The sequence below is a fragment of the Telopea speciosissima genome, chromosome 3, assembly GCF_018873765.1.
Source record: "Telopea speciosissima isolate NSW1024214 ecotype Mountain lineage chromosome 3, Tspe_v1, whole genome shotgun sequence".
Taxonomy (NCBI): domain Eukaryota; kingdom Viridiplantae; phylum Streptophyta; class Magnoliopsida; order Proteales; family Proteaceae; genus Telopea; species Telopea speciosissima.
Window position 1 is genome coordinate 30179101 of NC_057918.1, and position 22054 is coordinate 30201154.

The 22054-nt window shown below is 39.4% G+C and overlaps 3 protein-coding genes across 3 annotated transcripts in view; 1 reads left to right on the plus strand and 2 right to left on the minus strand.

Annotated features, from left to right (window-relative positions):
* Positions 1–5550: 5550 nt before the first annotated feature.
* LOC122655059 (embryonic protein DC-8-like) lies at positions 5551–7472 on the minus strand. Its single transcript, XM_043849304.1, has 3 exons — positions 6297–7472; positions 5934–6061; positions 5551–5809 (listed from the first exon to the last, which is right to left on the minus strand). The coding sequence occupies exons 1-3, from the start codon at positions 7470–7472 to the stop codon at positions 5551–5553; spliced, it is 1563 nt and encodes a 520-aa protein (XP_043705239.1).
* Positions 7473–13664: 6192 nt separating this feature from the next.
* On the plus strand, positions 13665–18385 carry LOC122653999 (probable phytol kinase 1, chloroplastic). The gene is made up of 6 exons (XM_043847973.1): positions 13665–14048; positions 17334–17401; positions 17503–17634; positions 17731–17846; positions 17923–18037; positions 18153–18385. Exons 1-6 carry the CDS (start codon positions 13713–13715, stop codon positions 18331–18333), a joined length of 948 nt encoding a protein of 315 aa, XP_043703908.1. The 5' UTR covers positions 13665–13712; the 3' UTR covers positions 18334–18385.
* A 1859-nt stretch (positions 18386–20244) lies between these two features.
* The window catches only part of LOC122653998 (SRSF protein kinase 2), a 31863-nt gene continuing 30053 nt past the window's right edge, over positions 20245–22054 (minus strand). Inside the window, exons 3-4 of the mRNA XM_043847971.1 lie at positions 21130–21177; positions 20245–21043 (exon numbers count right to left, since the gene is read on the minus strand). Of these exons, the coding sequence (XP_043703906.1) occupies positions 20603–21043; positions 21130–21177 (489 nt within the window). The 3' untranslated portion in view covers positions 20245–20602. The remainder of the gene's footprint in view (positions 21044–21129; positions 21178–22054) is intronic.

Below are 22054 nucleotides of genomic sequence, written 5' to 3' on the forward strand. Positions count from 1 at the left end.
TCTTAGATGGAGACAATTATTCCAACATGATGCAAAATATTTTTTGCCAAAAAAAAGAAGCCAAATAAAAGAGAAGCAAATCTCCACATTCAAGGGAGTACTCTTTAGTCTTTCCCATTTGAAGAATTGTTGAGTCAAAATTTAGCATCTTTTGTATTTGATTTATCTTGAAATGTTTGTTTATTGTTGGAGATATTACATTGATGGAACTTTTTTAATGTGAAAACTAGATAACTTATTAACTGCTGACAAATAGGTTTGATATTAATTAGCTTTATTGTGAATAATAGGATAAAATTTGTAGTTGGAGCGAGTGTCATTGTTAGTATTTGCTATTATGTTGATCATTCATTTGACAGCAACAACATTTTTTGTTGGAAATTTTCATTATTTGATTGTTATAGTTATAGTTATAAAAGTATTAACAGTTGAAGTTTGGTTTACTTTTATTAAATTTGTTTTCTATACCAGTTAACAGGTAATACATGTTGTTATTTGCTAATGAAAAATTTATAACTTTATATCATAAAATGAGAAAGTGCTACCAGCTTGAGTGAAAGCATGCGTGGTCATAGCTTATAGATATAGTCTGTTTGCACTCTATCCAATGAAAGCATATAGTCTATCAGAGTCAGGGTCAGGGTCAATAGGCCAAGCCCAGCCCAATTAGGGCCAATTAGGGCAGGCTTAGGTTGGGCTTGGCCCGTCAGGGTCAGAGTCAGGGTTTTTAGGCCCTGAGTCAGGGTCAGGGCTGGTCTGGGCCGAGTTAAGGGGACTCAGGGTTGAGTTAGGGTTTTAAAAAGCCCGACCCAACCTGACCCTGTTGCAGCCCTAGTTAGATAGTATGATACCAAATACTCGGACATGTGCACTTACATGTGAGAGGCAGCCTTCTGTCTTATTTTTACCATTTACAAGGAAAGAACATATATTTATGGATACAAGATAAACGGAATTTGATTGGCTCAGAAGTGTACATTGTACGTCCAGGATGATCCATTCTCGTGTAGGTAACTAACCCTTTCCCCATAGATAAACACAAATCAGAAGAAAACAATGAGCACTAGGTCTAGACTTGATCAACATGTCCATGTCGGATCCACATCCTCTACTTCCATCATTAGTACTTCCATCCTACTTCCGTGCATGCATATCACGCCACCTGGCCTGACAGGGATCCAACGTCTAGAGTTGAAAGGATTCAAAAATATTCAAAATGATTTTCATAATCTGATGAGACCTTTGAACCAAGCCTTAAACTCTTAAACCACCCAACCCGACCGGCTCAAACTCACTCAAACCAAACCCCAAACCCATCAACCCTCAAATCTTCTCTCTTTTAGAAAAATCCCTAAATCTAAACTTCTCCTCTTCTTCTCGAATGAAGGTCTCTTCTTCTTCCAAAAAACTCAGAGCAACTCCAACTCCATCGTTCATGGCCATGGGGATTTAACGCACTCTGCTCCGCTCCGCTACCTTCGTCTCTTTTTTCGGAAACTCAGAGCCAGAACAGCATCGTCGGGCTGGGTTCTCTCTTGCAGTCAAACGGCTTCTGTTTTTATAGAACAAGATGTAAGGAGTCATCTACTTCAAAAAAAAAAAAAAAAAATCATTTATCAACTTCTATCTTCATTTCGCATGGATGATGGAACCTGAAAATATCTATCTTAGTTTAAGGCTTTTTGTGTTCATGCCAAGCAAAAAAAATATTTTGTAGAGAAAATCTGAAATAAATGGGTGAAGGGACCTGGTTGAAATGTTGAATCCTAGGTTTCTTTCTTTCAAGGGTAGCTTCGAACCTGAAATTTTTTTTAAGTCCTTTCTTTGGTCGGTTGCACCTTTAGATGCAAATCCTCCTTTGCAATCTACTGTACTGCTGAAATTGAATGTATGCAGCAAAATTCCTGCTTTGGATTTTGGCTCTTAATTTCATTTGTTGATTTGGCCGGGTGAACACTCTGCCCAGGTGGGATCCAGGGTAGTTCGAGTTTGGATTTTGGCTCTCGATTTCATTTGTTGATTTGTTGAGAAGCGTTATTCATTTAATCATGGTAGACCTCTTTATACCATTCTATTCAGTTAAATAAAATAATTTATTTGTTTTGATGATCAGAAGGTGCTGTTTTTGTCTCCTCCCATTGGTAATATGTTGGTCGTGACTTAGGTGCTCTGTTTTTGCTGGTGAAATCTTGTAATCAATTAGGGTTTATTGATAAGCCAATTTCAAATAAAAATTATTTCTGGGCAACCCTGTTAATTGCAAACTGTATCCACCCAAAGGGTTACACCGGTTCCAAATTGCTTCAAAACCTAGGCAACCTTGTTAGATCTGAGATTACTCTCTCTCTCTCTCTCTTTCTCTCTGATAGTCTGCTTGATGCTCTGAGCTGTTTGATAGCCAACCAACACAAATTGATGTGTTTTTTTTGGCAATCGGAATGGAATGGCTAGTGCAGGTAGGTAACTCTTTAGCTCAAAAATGAAAGAGCACCTTGGATTTACCAAGGAGATGGTGGTTCGAACCCACCAAGAGTCATGGAACTATTTTACCATGAGTGTTAAATTATATGGAGAAAAGCATTCAACTGAGAAAATGTATAACACAAAGGGGGAAAAGTGGTTATTTGTAAAATTAGTATGGGATGAGAAAACTACACCGGATCGAGTTTTCTTACATGATTTTTTAGGAATGAATGCATATACAATGCCTTCAATAAGAATTTTGTTAAGTTTGTAGACATGTTTCTGACATCATATAGAAGTCATTGTTTTGTTTCAAATGGATCTGTTTCTGCCATTTCAATTCTACCATTGTTCACTGTAAGAGAACCTAGTTCGCTGCACCCTGGCTTACCAACCAATCAACAAAGTGATTAACAAACCCATCTGTGTGCACAACACAATGGAACACATGGGTCACGTACAAGGCTGACCAAGGATTAAGAAGGGGAAAAAGGTCCAACCTTATTCTTTCTCTGTTTATCAGATAAGGAACTTACCATCCATCTGTATCAGTTGTGAATTACTATTAGATAGAAATTTGATCTCTCAAGTCTCTCATTGAGATTGAGTGTCTTTCAACTGAATATCTTTGCCTTACAGTTACTTGAACATCAGTCTGAGATCTTCCTCACCATAAATGCATTTCAATTCAGCAAGATGGGATCATATTTGTTTCAACTTGTTTAAATAAAGAATTGCTACAAAAAGGAGAAGCAAAACCTACACTGAACTACATATTTGGTGTTACAGCACCAAGGCTTGAACTTTAACCCATAAGTGAACCAAACTCTAGGTACTCAACCAAGTTTAACCAAAACTAAACACAAGTCTAACCCCACCTAAGCTTCCAAATTAGCTTCCCACATTTCGAAACAGAAGTCATACTCTTTCCTCAGCCAGTGTTTTTTTCTATTTAACTTAAAAAACTAAAACTTCTGTAGGCTTCTTCCATGGGAAAGAATTTTTCAAAAGTATGGTATGTGACTAGGTTATGGTCTACAGCCATGCTCTATCCACAGTTGACAATCACATATTTTAGGATTGAGCCCTGGCATTGCATTATCCCCCACCAGAATGAAAATAAAAGTAAAATTAGACAAATTTAAGCACCTGGGAAGCTTGTAGAGGAGCAGTTACAACCAAGGACTAGAATCAGCACCCCTGACACTCCTACCATCAAGTTATAAATGATAAATATCAAAGAAGTGGTTCAAAGAAAGCTGTGTAGGATGGTGAAGAATCAAAAGAACTTGTTAGTGAGGATCGTGAAATTTCTGAACACCAAATTTCACACCGATGATACAAAAAGAAAAAGCAAAGACTCAATATCAAACACATGATGTGGAACACCTAATGAATGACATAAGGAAACCTGCTGGCTGTGGTTTTGCCCCTTCATTGAGGCCAAAGAACACACTCTCTGTTGGCTTGTTTTGGCAATTGAGATTTCCATATTATATATGTTTGCTTGTATAAGATGAAAAATCCAAGATGGACCACATTCAAAAAATATAAGAAAACCTGAAAGACAAACACAGAGTCAAAAACAATAATAACCTGCTCTCTTAAAATAAAAAAGGAGAGATTCTATCTATTCATTGGTTTGTACGAGCCCTGATAGATTCGAACCATCATCTCCTGGGAACAAACCCAGGTGCTCTTCCTTTTTTAGGTAAAGACTCACCTGTCTAACTGTCTAACATTGTCATAATGCAAGAAAAGAACCAAAAAAAAAAAAAAAGATAAGAGAAAATTCCAGAAATAAAATGGGAAAATTTGGATTATCTATTTAATACTAACTTGGTTGCATGATAGCCAGCAGAACAGAGAAAACAGTGAGTTCTAGGAACTCCATAGACCAGTAAGGAAAATGAGTTGTTATAATTGGATTTGCAGAATCTCATATCAGCATGTTATTTAAGTTAATTAGCATAACCCCAAGAAAAATGTTATTCACCTAATAAACCTATCATTCATGGTTATTCTCTCTTAGAGAAGGTAAGGTACCTTGTTTTTTGGAAAATTTTTATCCTTTGAATTCCAACTGTGTAAATCTTCCATGACAATTCATAGACCAACCAATCCAAAATTTTCAATTACCAACTCTTGAATAGTTAGGACTAGTTAAAAAAAATTCAATTCATGTCGACAATTCATTTTAACCCACCAAATTCATTTTGTGCTTCTGAAACTAAATCTCTTATTTTCTAAGGGAATAGAAATAGAAATAAAATTAGGGGAATCAAAGAGATTTACATTAGGAATGAAAGTAAACAAACCGGAAAAGGGGTTTAGTGCAACTAGTGGACTCAAATGAGAATGCTAGACCATAGGGGGCATCTAGAGGTTCAACTTATATCTTAGATCTGTAAAAACAGAAACCGTTTGACTACAACAGAGAACCCAACCCGACAGTACTGCTCTGGCTCTGAGTTTCCGAAAGAAGAGACGAAGGTAGCAGAGCGAAGCAGAGTGCGTTAGATCCCCATGGCCATGAACGATGGATTTGGAGTTGCTCTGAGTTTTTCGGAAGAAGAGGAGACTGTCATTCGATGGAATTGCTCTGAGTATTTCGAAAGACGAAGAGAAGTTCAGACTTAGGGATTTTTCTAAAAGAGAGGAGATTTGAGGGTTGATGGGTTTGGGGTTTGGTTTGAGTGAGTTTGAACCGATCGGGTTGGGTGGTTTAAAGGTTTAAGGCTTGGTTCAAGGTCTCATCAGATTTTGAAAACCATTTTGAATTTTTTTGAATCCTTTCAATTCCAGACGTTGGATCCCTGTCAGGCCAGATGGCGTGATGTGCATGCATTGAAGTAGGATGGAAGTACTATTATGGAAGTAGAGGATGTGGATCCGTCCATGTCCTCGATTAATCTTAGAAGTATCATATCACAAAAGGTGCAGAAAAAGGCAAAAAGTAAATTAACCATAAAAGATCAAACAGGACTACTTACACGTTTAAAGAACTTCTCAAACACTATAAAGATAAAACACAAAAGATACACCAATCGTCCTCCATGCATGCACGGAATCACTTAGTATGTGCCATCACATTTTGCCGTGACGATCACGATCCCCATGATCGGATGTCCTGACAGTAACCGTCTCCACCACGGCCGGAGACTCCATGGTCTCCACCACAACGGTGTCTGCACCTGTGGTTCTGTCATCACCACCTCCACTGTGCCGTTGAGCTTGCTCATCTCGTTTCTGCTCTGCCACATCTTTAGTACTGGTTAGCTTCTCCTTGATGGTCTCCGCAACGCCCCCAATGGAACTAAATATACTTCCCCTCCCAGCGTTCCCCCTGTTTTAATTTGTCACATTACGCACCATAATCCAAAATTAATCAAACCCTTATACCCTAATCCTAGCATATTATACAAATTAGGGAGCAAGGAATCGGAATGAAATCAGTTTCAATCACAAACCTCTCACTCTCCGCCGTATTCTTCGCCTCTCCGGCCCTGTTTCCGTCTTCGTCCTTGTACTCGTCACCTTTCAATTTCAACTCTTCCATTTTTGGTCTCGCCTCTTCCTCTTTCTCACCCATCTTCTCCTGCAATGTGTAATATAACCCTTTCAATATTTCAAACTCTCACTAATTTTAATTTCTACTAAAAATTTACTAACCTTGGCTGCGTCTCCAGTCTCTTCACCTTTCAATTTTAGCTCTTCCATTTTTCGTCTCGCCTCTTCCTCTTTCTCACCCATCTTCTCCTGCAATGTGTAATATACACCTTTCAATATTTCAAACACTCAATAATTTTAATTTATACTAAAAATTTACTAACCTTGGCTGCCTCTCCAGTCTCTTCTGCCTTCTGTTTCGTCTCTTCTTTCTTACCAGCCAACATTTCCACCGCCCGTCGAGCAGTATCCACCGCCGCGTCCTTGAGTTCAGTTAGCTTCTCAAGGGTAGATTCTTTCCCTTCCTTGGCCTTCTCGGCAGTGTAATCCTTGTACTCCCCCATCTTCTCCATGGTGGTGTCCTTCCCCTGCTTTGCCCTGTCCACAGTCACGTCTTTGGCTTGCTTTGCCTTTTCAGCCGCATAGTCCTTGTATTCGACAGTCTTCTCGGCGGTTGAGTCCTTTGTTTGCTTCAACTTTTCAGCAGTCGTGTCCTTGGCTTGCTTTGCTTTATCAGCTGCATAACCCGTGTACTCACCCATCTTTTCGGCGGTGGTGTCCTTGGTTTGCTTCGCTTTTTCAGCAATGTAGTCCTTGTACTCTCCCACCTTCTCTATGGTGGAGTCCTTGGCTTGCTTCGCCTTCTCAGCCGTGTAGTCCTTGTATTCGCCAATTTTACCCACAGAGGAGTCCTTGGCTTGGTTGGCCCTGTCAGCCGCATAGTCCTCGTATTCGCCCATCTTCTCCGCAGTTGAGTCCTTGGTTTGCTTCGCCTTGTCAGTCGTGTGGTCTTTGTATTCGCCCATCTTCTCAGCAGTGGAGTCCTGGGTTTGCTTCGCCTTGTCGGTCGTGTAGTCTTTGTGTTCGCCAATTTTACCCGCAGAGGAGTCCTTGATTTGGTTGGCCTTGTCAGCCGCATAGTCCTTGTATTCGCCCATCTTCTCAGCGGTGTCGTCCTTGGTTTGCTTCGCCCTGTCGGCCGTGTAGTCTTTGTACTGGCCCATCTTATCTGTCGCCTCTCTCGTCTTACTAGCATCAGAATCAACGGCTCGGTAACCGGCGACGTAAGCGCCTTCAGTGGTCCTATCGACGGTGTCGTGAGCTTTGCCGACGACAGCTTCTTTGGCATGCTCTAAAGTGCCTTGAACGGCCTTCAAGACGGACTCGGTGCCTTTCTCAAGGGTTCCCAGCACGCCGATTCCCTGCTGCTCTCGCTTGTCCGCAGTAGTCTTGGAACCTTCTTCGTACTCTCTATTCCGGTTGACATCGCTGAGCTCCGAAGCGGCCACCTTAGCAGCAGCCTCTGCTCTCTCTTCTTTGCTAGCTTGTCTTGACGACATCTTCGTATGGACCTGATCCGATCGGGTGATCTCTGAATAGTGATGTATGTAATATGAGGAACTGTGTGTGAAGTGTATAATATAGCCGTTTATAGGTGCTTAAGCCTTAAAAGGTATCTCCTTTTATACATAAAAGATAAAAGGATTAGAAGATTCCAGGAGATGACACGTGGAGGTAAATGGTGGCGTTGGATGGACGCGTGGCATTAGCACATCCAGGTTCTATGACACGTATGGCTTTTGAACCCTCTGGTTGGACCGGACCTGATCGGTGATGAATAAATAAAAGTTGGCAGAACACGTGTCGTTGCTGCATGCAATACACGATGCATGCTTGAGAGGTGGACGACAGCTTTACTACGGATTCCTATGTGTCAAACATGCATACATCGGAGATGGCCATATGGTCTGGCTCTAAGGATTTTCTTCTATCTTCTTCTTCATTGGCGACATGGGAGAAGACAAGACACAGGAAGGTTGTTTTTAGAGGCTCAACTCATTTAGACTGTGATTGAGCTTTGCAATCAACAGTAGCATCTAGCTACCGAATGAAAGATTCTTCCTTACGGCTATCCTCCACCACTAGATCGACGAGAGCTTTGCTCTACTATCCGCCCTGAACCGGACAAGGTTTGGGTTGAGCTTTTCCAACCACAAGGTTGAGACTTTTGGGTTCGGGTAGGGTCGGGCATGGGCTGAGGTCTCGATCCAGGCCTGTGTATATAAATATATAGTATATAATTATACATAATAATCCATTTATATATGGTTGAAAAAAAAAAACCAAAAAACAGGAATAGGCTGACCTTGCCTAGTCCTGAATGTCAAAAATAGGGATTGCAAGGGTAAATTAGGGATGATATGTTTTGTTGCAACTCATTTGTGTCTCTCTCCTCTCACATCTCACATGAAATTACTGATCAGCTACTCTCCAATGTATGATTGTTTTGTTGCAATTCATTGGTGCACTCGTCTAGAATTTGACTCTTATCCAGCAGTGGCGAGAGCTAGAGTGTTCAGCTCAGCAAAACCACCTAAAAACAGGGGGTGGGATGGTCATTTTACATGTGGGGCTCAGATGGGACCCACCTATTAAATGACCACCCCACCCCTGTTTTTGCTATGGTTTTGCTGGACTGGACGCTCCAACTCCTGCCACTGCAAGACAGGAGCCAAATCCACTCGTCTATACCGCTTGCTCTAAAAACCCTCTTCTTAAGTTACTTTATAACGAACTTTCTAAACTTTGTAGTGAAACCAAATCTTAGCCCATGATACAGTCTTAATGTCCACTTCATTTTCTCTCTCTTGTCCATCGGTTCTTATCAGTGGATTTATTACAACCATTCTGTATTTCTATTCCAACGGTTCTTTCCCGTCCCTTCCCTTTTCACTCTTTCTATGTCTAGCTATCTATATATATAATTCATTACCCCCCCACCCCTCCTCAAAAAAAAAAATCTATATATATATAATTCGTCTTTTTAGAATCATAGTTGATAATTTGTATTTTCTGTCTAGCCTGTGGGTGTGTCATGGTGAACTGCATTGTGGGTTTGAAATCATCTAATGGTGAGTAGGTCACACTTGGGTGAGTGAGTCCCCAAGAGATCCAAAATGAAGTGGTTTTCTTTGGCTCAAAAGGCCTTTTGATCTGCATCAATTTGATAACAAAGCAAATTTTGATTATTGCACAAAACAAGTTCTAAAATTGATCAGAAATTCAAGAAGCAAACTTGACAATATGGAGGGTTTCCAAGAATCATTTTGCAAGCTTGGTAGATGGGAGTAAACATCTAGTATTCAACGAAATACACACCAAAATGTTGTTTTGTGGAGAAAAAAGATAGTCGCTTCAAACTCAAAGACGAATTCTTTAAAAAACATGGGAGAATGTTGAAGCCATACTATCACTAGCCATTAATGCTCCGATGACATCACAAACATCTAATGTCCATTCCACTTTCTTTCTCTCTTTCAATTGTTATTTTCCAATGACTCTTTCACCTCCCCTATATATGTATCTTTCAGCTTAATTAAAATGTAGAGTTGATAAATTGTACTTTTAGAAGTTGTGGGTGTGCCATACTGAGCCATATTGTGAATTTGTGGTTCTCTAGTAGTGAGTGAGTCCCTAGAAGACTCAACATTAAATTATCCTCCTTGACCCTTGAATTAATTGGTCATCTCTAACCCTTGTTATCCTGTATTTTTTCTATTTTTTAATTTATTTTGAATCCTCCCATTTTAAGCTACATCAACCTCTAACATTTATTGTTTTACTTCATAGAAAACATTCAATTAAACTTCTAATTTTTTTTTTTTTGAGAGAAGGGGGTTACAAAACTATTCAAAAGTGTTGTTTATAGCCCTAGAATATATCGCATCTAGTATATAACTTCAATAACAAATGAAAATTTTTAAATCATGAATCTAACCTCATGCAACATTATGGAATTCAAACTACAATAGTAGGGGCTTAGGGTTACTTGATAGCCCACCATCGCAAACACTCCAAAGGTATACAACACTTGATTAAACTCACTTACATAGGTTGAACAGAAATCCCTTGAACAACTTTTGCACGAGATATGCAACAAAAAAAAACTTTTTACTCAGGAGGGTTCAAAACCCTAGCTCACAAATAGAGGGAGGGAAGAGACAATGTGTGTGTGTGTGAGAGAGAGAGAGAGAGAGAGAGATTCTCTTGCACAGGATGTGGTATCTCCCTCTTCTATGTTGTTATATTGATAGATTATAATTTATTAAGATAGCTTTAAGAAGAAATAACACTACTCAACTATTCATTATCTTTATTTCTTAAATAAAGATGATATGGAAGAGGATTCCCTACACTCCTAGAGTGCACTTTCAGGTGAATAAATGAAGCCTCTTTGGAATCTGACAAAAGGGGTAGGGGCTTTTATGATATATCATCCTCTCACATAACCAGTGATTTGTGAGGGGATATATAATTTCATTTTTGAGTTGGCATTGTACAAAACCTTTTCCCTAAAGATATTTACATATTAGGATTGCTTTAGAGAACTGTGGGATCCTATTGGGTGATCCTACGCAGTATCCCTAGCCTGATTTCTTAATAAAAATAATTACATATTAGGAAAATTTTACGTAGAAAATAACATTTAAGTCTCAACAAATGAACAAATAGTTTCATTATATTTTGGTTCCTCCATTTAACAATGTCACATAATAGACCCACAAGCATGGAAATAAATACTCATCTTCCTAGTTCGTCGAAACAACTTATACAGAGAATGTTGATCGATACCTGATCGGACGCAAAATTATTTTAAGAAAATATTTTTAAAAATATAATTATTGACAATTAATATAATTTTAAATCCTTTTGTAAACTATTTTCAAAACATGCCACTGTGCTCGAAATTTCTGTCCAATTATAATTAGATCTTACACGTAAAGTTGGGAAACTGGATTCTTTATTGGGAATCTTTTTCATTTATAAACAAATATCATGAATCAAGTCATATATAGTCAGGGAGATGACAATCATTAGTACACCAAAACATGTAATATTTAATTGCACTGATAAGAACAATCAACTACCAAGTCTCTTCATTGGTTTGCTCGCAAGAATGCAACATGATCGTTACTAGGCTCATTTTACTCTAAAGTCATTAATGTGTCAATTGTCATCTAGAATTTTTAGTTTAATATCTTATAATTTTTTGAGAAAGAGAAGGCTATTTGGGTGTGTGGGGTGTATAGCCCCTGCACCCAAACACAGAGGTGCACAAAATGACAATCGTATCTTTAGGAATTTCTGCCTTTTCATGGGGGTGTGGCGGTTATTTCGCATGCCCTTATGTCTGGGTGCAAGGGTAGTGCACCGCACGCACTTAGGTAGCGTTCTTTCTCCTTAATTCTTTTTCACTACTTAGACAACATTTCTTGTGAACAAGTTAATCTAACAAATCAAAGAAAAACCGCACAAAGTAGTTGGTTGGTACGCTTCCAAGAGAGTGTAAGAGTCTAGGGAGAACATGGTAAAAATGGAAAGTCTTATTCTGTAATAGTTATAATTAAAGTCCCGTGATGCACTTAGGTAGGTAAACAAAAGAAAAAGGGCAAAAGATTGTGACAGGCTGTGTCTAGACACTGGACAACACAAAATGATTGCCTCACCCCTTGAAATGAAAAAAAAATCCCACTCCCATTGATGCTCTTATGTGTACTTTCAATGACCACGTAACCTCGGAGCGTTCTTGTGCCCCCAAAAAATCTAACAAATGTCGTGTGTATCAATTGGGAAACCCTTGACTACATGTTTATGGGGATTGGTACGTTCTGATGGGGGAGAGGTCCTCAGCAAGGTTTGAAGAATCGGTATTGGATTGCTCGGATCGATCGATTCATATTGATATCAGTGGAGACCAATATTGATTCCTGGCCTATCCTGTACCTATGGATCGAACAAGGGTAAGAATATAACAAAAAATCTTAGGGGGAATTGCCTAGATCTACTAGATTGTAAAAAAAATTACAAAAATAGTAGGTACAAATTATGTTTTAGTGTCACAAGTTATAATATTGAAAAGATTTACCAAATCCCTATATGAGTAAAAATTGCTAAATGAATAACTTAAAATACCCCAATTTCTTTCTCTCTCATTCCTTCTTTCTTCTCTTTCTTTTTTTCCTCCTCCGAAAAACACTTCCGCACTCCTCCTCCCTCTCCCTCTCATGCAAATCCGCCCCAGCATGCACCCATTCCTTATAAACCATTCAATAAAAGAGAAAAAAACAAAACAACTACGAATAGAATAATTTAAGAAACCACAATCTCTCTCTCTGTCTCTCGATGGATTTAATTTCCCTCTCTAAAGAAGCTGCCTTTATTGAAATCATGGTTTCCATTTGTCAAATTTTAAAACCCGACCCTTCTAAGAGCATCTTTCCAGAGACTAAGGGATTTCTGTATTTTGAGTTCAAAATTCAACCTTTGAAATTGACGGATCAGTGTTGTGATTAAGTTGTCGAATATAATGGATTTCACAATCACAGCTTCAAAGCCATCATACAAATCATCAGTAAGAGACAAACCCCATTACAGATAATTTGGAAGACCTATGAACATCAAAATTTCATTATTATGGGCAAAATGAATAGGGGAAACGGTTAATTTAAAGAATGTGGGATTGTAGGGGAGGGAGAGGGTGGGTGGCAGTGGTGGTGAGGGCAGATTCGTAGAGATGAAGGTGGGCGAGAGGGGGAGGAGGGAGTACGGAGGTGTTCCTTTGTCAAAGGAGAAAGAAAAAGAAAAAAAAAGAATGAAGGAGAAAGAAGAAAATTGGGAGTATTTTAGGTTATTCATTTAACTATTTTTATTCATAGAGATTTGGTAAATCTTTTCAGCATTGTAATTTGTGATGGAGAAACAGAATTTATACTTACTATTTTTGTGATTTTTTTTACAATCTAAGTAGATCTAGGAATTCCCCCAAAATCGTATACCGATATGAACCAATCTGGATCGATCTCGATAAAAATCAATACCCATTACTAAAACCCTGGTCTGAAAGACTGCCATCAGCCATAAATCCTCTGCAATGAGCAACCCGAGTGGCAATGAGGCATCCAACGCCTTGGACAATCCCAATCCCAACCCAGCCGTATGATGCCTCATTGGGCTATCCTAAACCCAAACCCAAACCCAAGCCCAAACCCAAACCCAAACCCAATCCCAATCCCAATCCACGGCCACGGATGAGTTTTTCACAAACCCAAACCCAATCCCAATCCCAATCCACGGCCACGGATGAGTTTTTCACAGTTGCATGGGCATTTATGAATTTATGGGGGCCATTTATTTCAATTCACGATTGGTAAAGGTCTGTTCCTGACATCTGACTTGTTAGTTGACAGCTAATAGAACTTCCCTCCCTCACCACATCTCTTGAAATGGTTATCCTTCGCAAATCGCAATCGCGGAAGGATTGATTTCGTTTCTTACGAGTGAGAGTTCCATGGATTATTCAATTAAAACAAATGATCGCTTGAAAAATCATAATGTACGTTACCTACCCAATCGAGCTCCCATCATGATTAAGCTGACAGAGAGGGAGGGAGGGAGGCCCTGAAGCTTAAAACTTGAAAGCTTAAAGAGAAGGACAAGGAGAAACTGAGAAAGGAGGAGAGCGAGAGAGCAGTTATCAGTCACTGTGTGACAGTGTAAGGCCTCACCTCAAGACAGGCGGCATGGGGGTTGTGGCGGCGTGTGGGATTTTATGCATCACACCCTCCCTCCGACGCTCGAGAATCTGTGGTGTTGGTCGCTGTGGAATCACCGTCACCAAGGTCTCACCTGCTTTCCCCTGTCTTCGGAAGCGAGCATGGTGGGCTAATCCCACTATTAGTATTAAGGATTTAACCGGCTCGTCCGGCTTCAAGCCCTCTTCTGCAATTCTTCGCCCTTTCAATGAGCATCACGGCGCACTTTTGCAGGATATAGGTGCAACGACACTCGTCTTGGCCGGCGCTTATTCTCTCGTTCTTGGGTTCGACAAACTCACCCAAAGGAACATAATCCAACAGGTCCGGCTTTTTCCCCCCCTAATCGCGCCCATCCTTTCTTTTCTTCTAGGCTCCATTTGGTTGCAAGTGGACCATTGCCTCACATTTAGTGTAAATGGAACATAATCCAATTTGTCTCGCATTTTTTCTCCCTAATCTTTCATTCCTTTCTCCTCTTCTCATTTAGGATAGTAAAAATGTAAACTACCAGACCTATTGGTAGTTACCGGAACTGGATCCTCTGTGGCGCGGCAGGGCGTCCGACACACATGAGACGGCCTTGCTGCCCCGGATGCGCAGCCCCATACACCACCCCTATGTTGGGCTGCGTGCCCGGGGCAGCAGGGCGGTCCGATGTGTGATGGACACCCTGCCACCCCACAAATGGAGCCCTATCCCCTCTGCATTGATTGAGTCTAAATAACTTCAAAACATTTTAAATAAGAGAAAGTTTTTCTCTCCCCATAAAGGACGGCTCACTCACAACATGAGTAAAAGAAAATGCGATCCTTTCAAATTTAGTTATTTAATTGTATTGGACCGAGTTTGCTTAAGCCACGGTGAATCCATTCACCATGGGACTTCATAAGCTCGTGGGAGGGTATCAGAGGGTTGTTTTGAAAACTTACTAAAACCCTATAGGGGTTTGTGAATCCTAGGGATGGTATGGTGAACCTTCACCATGTCAGGAAGGAAAACTTTCTCCAATATTGTTTTACTTCACAATTAAATCACATTGATTTGAAAATAAAATAAGGGAGAGAGTTCTCTGAGCAATGGACAAAGAGGAGTGCACAGCTAAAAAATATCCTTGGAGGGCAGTGAGGTCATTTTACTTGAGGATGAGAGAGATGACACAGATATGCTCGCATACCCTACCCCACCAACTCAGAAAACCTTTTTCCCATAACATAACATATTTGTGCATCTTGATGTAACCAAAGTGGTGAATTGAGAAGTTGTAATCATCTTTTTATGGACCCTTATTTTATTCTTGGAGTTTTTTAAGTCTGGTAAAAAAAGATTTTCAAAATAATTTGAAAGTGATTTTTTATTAATGTTATTCTCAAGAACTGTTATTGTCTTGCACGTCTCAAATACACGTTTAATTATTGTATTTTAGAAAGAAGTGTGTTATACTAAAAGGGCAAAAATTTTAGGTTACAATCTCTTTTTCACCAACTTTGATTATGATAAGATTTTCTAATAAATATTACATCGAAAAATAATAGTTATCAAATATAGTAAGACTTTCAGATAGATTACACAATCATGATTATAAAACTATCATTTTCTTCCCTTCCCCCCCTCCTCTACTTACAACCAAATGGAGCCAAGTATAAATTGTTTTAAATTCGATAGTTTTGCCATGCCATCTCAATTTGAGAATATAAAACCTAAAACTTTGTGTCTAATCATAACCCCTCCCCCCAAAACAAAAAACAAAAAAAGTTCATCTGTCTAAAAGTTACCCAAAACCTAACTAAACGAACTAAAATTTGAGAATCTAAACTAATCAATTGCTATCAAAATTCACTCTAGCCTTAAGAGACATGTCTTGCTGCAAGCAGAAGTGCTAGGTGTTCCATGTCCACCCATACCAAACCTTCATCTTCCTTTAGGTGGAGTGCGACAGTTGACAGTTCCCAATTTCACTACATGTTTCACACCATGAGGTTGAGATATGCTGAACCAAAATGTAAAACTTGGTCTTTCTGCTTGGAGAGTTCTACCATTTCATTCACCCAGCCTGAGGCTGCAAGTGGAGTCTGAAACTCTGCTCTTGATATCATGCCTAATATTGAGAGTTTGAAACTCTGCTCCTAATGTAACATAAGTGTTTGCATCCTTAGTCTCTCCTCTGATGAACCAATACTCTCAGAGGTCTGCTATCCTTTCAAGTCCCCACCTTTGAATTTTGATGGTGGTCCTACACCCTGGGTGAATGTCATTGGCTTCCTTTGCAAGCCTTTTGCTAAGGATCATATCTGTTAGAGGTTTCCTCTGCCTAAAAAAATTCTTTCTTGCAACAAATTACTGGGTTGCTGTATAATAGAAGCCTCATATGTATTGTAATTGTAGCGAAACCAGGACCTGAAACTAGTACCTGTAATTCTGAAGAAAGAGAGATGATGGAGATGAAAAGAGAGGAGACTGCTGAAAATAAGAGTAGCAGTCAATGTGTCTATCGGCAGTCCCCTTCCATTCTATATATATGTGACAATTACAACTCTTGTGGAAGTAGAAATCTTACAAACAATAACACTAACAACTATTAACAATTAAACATAAGACCAAACTCTACAACTAACACACTCCATGATAGAGACATTCCCCCTATTGTGGTTAATGACTAACAATCATAGTACTGCTTGGCATGTTTCTATCTTCTGTTGGATTGGACTACAAGAAATTAAATGGATCTGTTTCTCTACTCTTAGTTGGACTGCTATGATGTTGTATTTTCACTTTGTTTTTCTAGTGTGAGCTCTTTTCATGGACCTTTGACCATGATAATCCAATGATATCACCAGCTTGCTGGTATCCTTTGACCAACCAAGCAGCCAATCCACCCATCCCAAGTCCAGAGGATGAACTTTGAAAATCTCCTACCTCTCAATGACATAGATAATGAAGATCTCCTATTCCAAGTCTCTTAGATCTCAAATGTCTCTTTGGACCCAAAGGGGAGGGGGGAATCAATTGGTATTAATGGCACTAACACTGTTCCTGGAATCCATCTAGGCCCCTTGAATGGGCCAAATGAGAGCTCTGTCACTCACAACATGATGGTACTAACCCAGAACTCAGCTCCCATAACAGTAAATAGAAAATTACTATGATCAATTTATTCTAGAAAGCTAAAGGCGATTTAAAACAACAGTACACAGCTCCTATTTTTAACCAAAATCCATCTGAAAATAGTTCAACACTAACCTGAAGCTCAATGTCTTACACATTTTTGTAATTCAACTGAGGGGAATGAAAAAATAACTGGTAATTCAACTATGTATGGTTCTATTGTATTCTGGAAAGTAGCTCAGTCATATTTATCATATTACATGGCTCATATCATGACTGAAATGCATGATCATAAGCTTGTTAGACAGTAATTGAATATGTGATCCAGTATTATCAAAAACATAGGATTTTCAAACGACTTGTGATATAGAAGAATATGACCTCTGTAATTGATGGGTTTGGACTGAATCAGCAAGTATGCTCTCCTCTCTCAGCTTGGCACATCTCTGTCAATTTGACCATTACATTTTAACGGATATTATTTTTTTCTCCTCTTTAGAGCAGAATTTGAGTAGAAAACTGGTCCATATATTGTCCGGGCTTCTTTTCATGCTTTCTTGGCCTCTATTCAGGTACTGTCTTCTGATTGCTTCAAATTATTTTATTATTTACAAGGTCAGCTTTATACATATTTGAAACACTTAATTGATTTAATCAACTTAACCTAGGATAGCACTTCACCAGAGGCTCGATATTTTGCTGCTTTCGTTCCTATTGTCAATTGCATAAGGCTAATCATCTATGGCCTTTCTCTGGCCACTGATGAAGGTCTCATTAAATCTGTGACTCGAGAAGGAAACCCAAAGTAATTTCTCCACTTACCATCTTTGAGTTGTCTCCCTTATCTGTTTCCTGATTGCATGAAACTATTTGTAATGTAATATTGTGTTCGTATTTGCAGGGAATTGCTTCGAGGTCCACTTTACTATGTTTTGATTTTGATTTTTTGTGCGGTCATCTTCTGGCGTGATTCCCCAGTTGGAGTGATTGCATTAGCTATGATGTGTGGTGGAGATGGTAAAAACTCTCCTTTTGTTCAAATTCTCATCTCTTGGAGCCCTTCAACTTATGTTCTTTCAAATGTGTCAAACAGGGTTTGCCGATATCATGGGGAGAAGATTTGGGGCACTAAAACTCCAGTATAATATACAGAAGAGTTGGATTGGGAGCTTCTCTATGTTTCTGTCTGGGTTCTTGATTTCTATAGGGTAGGTTTTGTACCTCCAATCCCACTGAACTGAAATGTGAACGAATTACTTTGGATTTTCTAATGGAAATTAACCATAGCAGTGTTGCTTGCATTGAATTCTATCTTTTGTGCAGGATGCTCTACTTCTTTTCTGCTCTTGGGTACTTTCAGTTGGATTGGCCATGGACAGTGAAAAGAGTAGCTTTAGTCTCATTAGGAGCTACAGTTGTGGAATCCCTTCCAACAACCAAAGTTGATGACAACATATCTGTTCCTTTATCAAGCATGTTAATGGCACTTCTGCTTCTCAGTTAACGCGGCTTCCTCACAGCGAATCCCTGTTATCAGCTGGACTCCCAATCCTGTTTGGTATTGAAGCAGAATATGAGTGTGCTTTGGAATTAATCTACAATTAGTCATTAGAAGAAAAAAAATTTGTTTGAGGAAGCTCCAGTCACACTAGCACAACTCTCTATGTATGTATCTCACTCTTAATTGCACGTTCTACTCTTGAAAATGGATACCCACATTGCCTACACCATCCAAAATTAGGTAAAATCTATCAGATGAAAATCATCAAATCAAGTTATAGGCATATCTCATATCATGTGAGGGGAAACTTGGAAGAACCCTAGTTGCATCCTGAAATGAAAATTAAAAAACAAACACCACATAGAGAAATGGAGTTTGAGAGTTAGGGGTGAGCTAGCAGAGGACGAAACCTATTTTGTTCGTTCCTCAATTGTTTGTGTGCATTGAATTGCAAACCAAAGTGCCACCAAGGTGGAAATAAACTTAGCTGGATCTGATGGAACAGACCCAAAACTGAGACCTCATTCCTCCATCCACATTACTACAACGGCCTTACAGAATCAAGGAATTTTTTTGGGGTAAAATGATATATTAATAAGGTGAAACACCACTAAGAAAAGAACAGAGGATGGAGAGATAACCCATAACATAAAGATATGATGTTGGCCACCAAAACTAGCCAGAGCATCATCGGCTACAAAATTGCTGTCCATAAATTTCTGAGAAGGAAGTTGCTAAACAGAAACAATCAGCAATGATGGTACAGATTTTCCAAGAAATATTTGTGGATATCCTTTGAAGAATGAGAGAGCCTCAAACAATCAGTTTCAATGATGACCCAAGAGAGAACCAACATAAATGCTTGACGAACAGCGAGAGCCTTGGCAACCTAAGAGAATGTGTTCCCAACAAACTACGAAAAGCAAGCGATGAACCTTCCATCTGAATCTCTAAAAACACTGCCAATACCAACTGGTGAGCCAGGAACCAAACCATCAACAGAATCAAGGATCTCAACCCCAAAAGTGCAAGAGGTAGGGACGAAATCCTGTTTATCTTCATCTTCAAAGGTAAGGAACTTTGGCTTCAGCGACTGGTCATTTCTACCTTTGGTTAAGACAAGAAATACCATTTTTCCTCTATAGTGGAAACTCATGAAGAGGGAATTGAGAATGTGACGCTTAAGAATGAAGCTAGGCAGCCCAACCTACTCACCAAAAGACAGGACATGGCATTACAACTTGCCCACTCCTCACCAGCAGCTCAATAGATCACTACAGGTTCATCATCACAAACCTCTCGACTGTGAACTAAAGAGTAGCCCCTCGACAAATGGAAAACATTCACATAAGCCCCCCAGTGTGAACTAAAGAGCAGCCCCCCAACAATGGAAAAACATTCACAAAAGTCTATGGCTTAACGCATCCTCTCTTTCATTGGATGAAATTACTTTAATCCTTCATCTTTCAACTGTGAGGACGACCTTAATACAAGATAGGATTTGGTTGAGGTGATGGAGAACCTATATCACTTCTGCTCAGTATAACCACAATGTGTTCAGCACAAACAGGAAAAGTTCAATGAGTCTTTTTAAACAAGAAATATTTTCACGCTGGCAGACAACCCCAAAGTTACTCAACTAACACGTACGACCAATAACAATTTGAACCTTGCATCATTAATCTATCACAGATAGGACTAGCACTAACCAAAAACTTTACAAAATACCAGGTTTAAGCTTTCCATAAAGCAGGACAACAATTGCGGCAAAGAATCACACAAAAACTGGCAGTTATAGTGGAAGGAGGAAGTGCAATCTCAACAAAAGAAGTGCTCAACACTAAATAGCACAAATGCGAAGATGATTCTAGAAATCCCCCCCACCCCCCAAAAAAAAAAAAAAAAATCAATTTTCTGTAGTGTTAAATGTTATACATGAATCCCTCCACAACAAATAAGTTTAATAAGGGAGTGGAGTTTACCACTAGTACCTATGCTGACCTGTAGTACATGGAGGAAAGGAGAACCATGTCTCAAGGAGAAGATGGCAGATTATAGGAAAAATCTTGGAAAATCTGAACATCTAGCTGATTTGAGACTTCACTTCTCTTCAGCTGCAGTCGAACAAACAGTTCCAGGTCACACCCACCCACTATCCATTAAATCGTCTATGGATCCAAAAGCAATAGGTGTAGTGATCATCCCACACAACTCCAAATTCTTGTGGATCAAAGTTGTGCAAGAGTTTCATCAAGAAAACATAGCACTGACACTACCTAGAAGAATTAGTAAGAGCTGCCTTGGTGGGTTTACCACTGGGCTGAGGATCTTTGACCTGCTTAAGAGCTACACCAATCGCAATGTTTCCCACACCCATCTCCATTGCCTCCCTCTCATCATTCTCTTTCTTCTTCCTCTCAGAAATATCACCATCTACATCCTGGTTTTGAACAGCAGGCATGGAAGGCTCAAGAAGCCGAGGGCCAGCACTAATCCATGGATGAAGAAGGCATTGAGCGGCTGTTGGCCGTTTCTCAGGGACAAAATCCAGTATTGGGACTAGGAAATCAGCCATATCATTTGCATCTTGCTCCCTGAATTCGTATTTCTCAACAAGCACCTTACTAAGAGGCCAGAAACGCAAGCGACGGATGTGCCTCAAGTCCCCATACCTGTTGAAGAAATCCCGAGAATACCGACCACTTAATGCAATCTGAAATCAAATTTTGTTGACCAACAGGAAGTTAAAACAGGCATTTGGAACTAAAATGCTCAGTTCTGTAAAATTGACGCATTTACCTTGCGTGGCATCATTCCAAGTAGTTCCATCATTAGAGCCAAGTGATCCTACACAGAAAGGTTAAAGACAATCAAGTTTTATTTGAAGCACGAGCAGAAAACTTGAGCACTACTTAGGATTTAGATGCAAGAAGAACTTAGATGTGTAATCTAAGAGTCAACTAAACAAATAAAGAATTTCCCAGTCCAAAACTTTTTACTGCTTCAGCCTTTATTCTTTTAGCACCAATAAAAGAAAAATCAGGAAGATACATACAAGGCAGCTTACGTACGGTTTGGGAGCCGAGCCTCCAACATGGGGGCTTAGATCTCCTCCATATTACACTCGTTCACTTATACAGTAGAAAGTCATCAATTGGAAGTGGGCAAGATGGTGATGACATTGAAAATAAGGCATTCAAATAGGAAACCCCCATGATCTCCTTCATATTACAGTCGTTGACATCTATACTATCAAAGAAAATGCTTATTGACAAAGATACAAATTGCTGAACTCCAATTTTAAAAAAAAAAAAAGGAGACTGAGTTGGGGTTCATAGGGTAACCTGAGTGGGCTTTACTTTTCTTTTTTGTTGTTGCTATTATTGTTATCTACAGTATGTACAAGTGGTCTATGTACTTGACCCTGTATTCATTAATTTTCAGATACTAATAGAAAAAAATGCTGACCTCAGTAATTTCAAGGATAAGTCTTATCCAGTACAGGAAACAGGAGTGGTTGAAGATTGGCATTAAGGGGGCAGAAAACTCAAACTAAATTTGAGGGAAAAACCCTAGTCCATCTGTCATAGGTTAACAATTCTGAGACATATGCAAGACTACCATGATTCACCCTCACTCAGGGCTCACCATGGTTTGAGGAATCAGTATCGGATCGGCTGTATTGGCCGATTCATATCAGTATTGGTGGAGACCGATACCGATT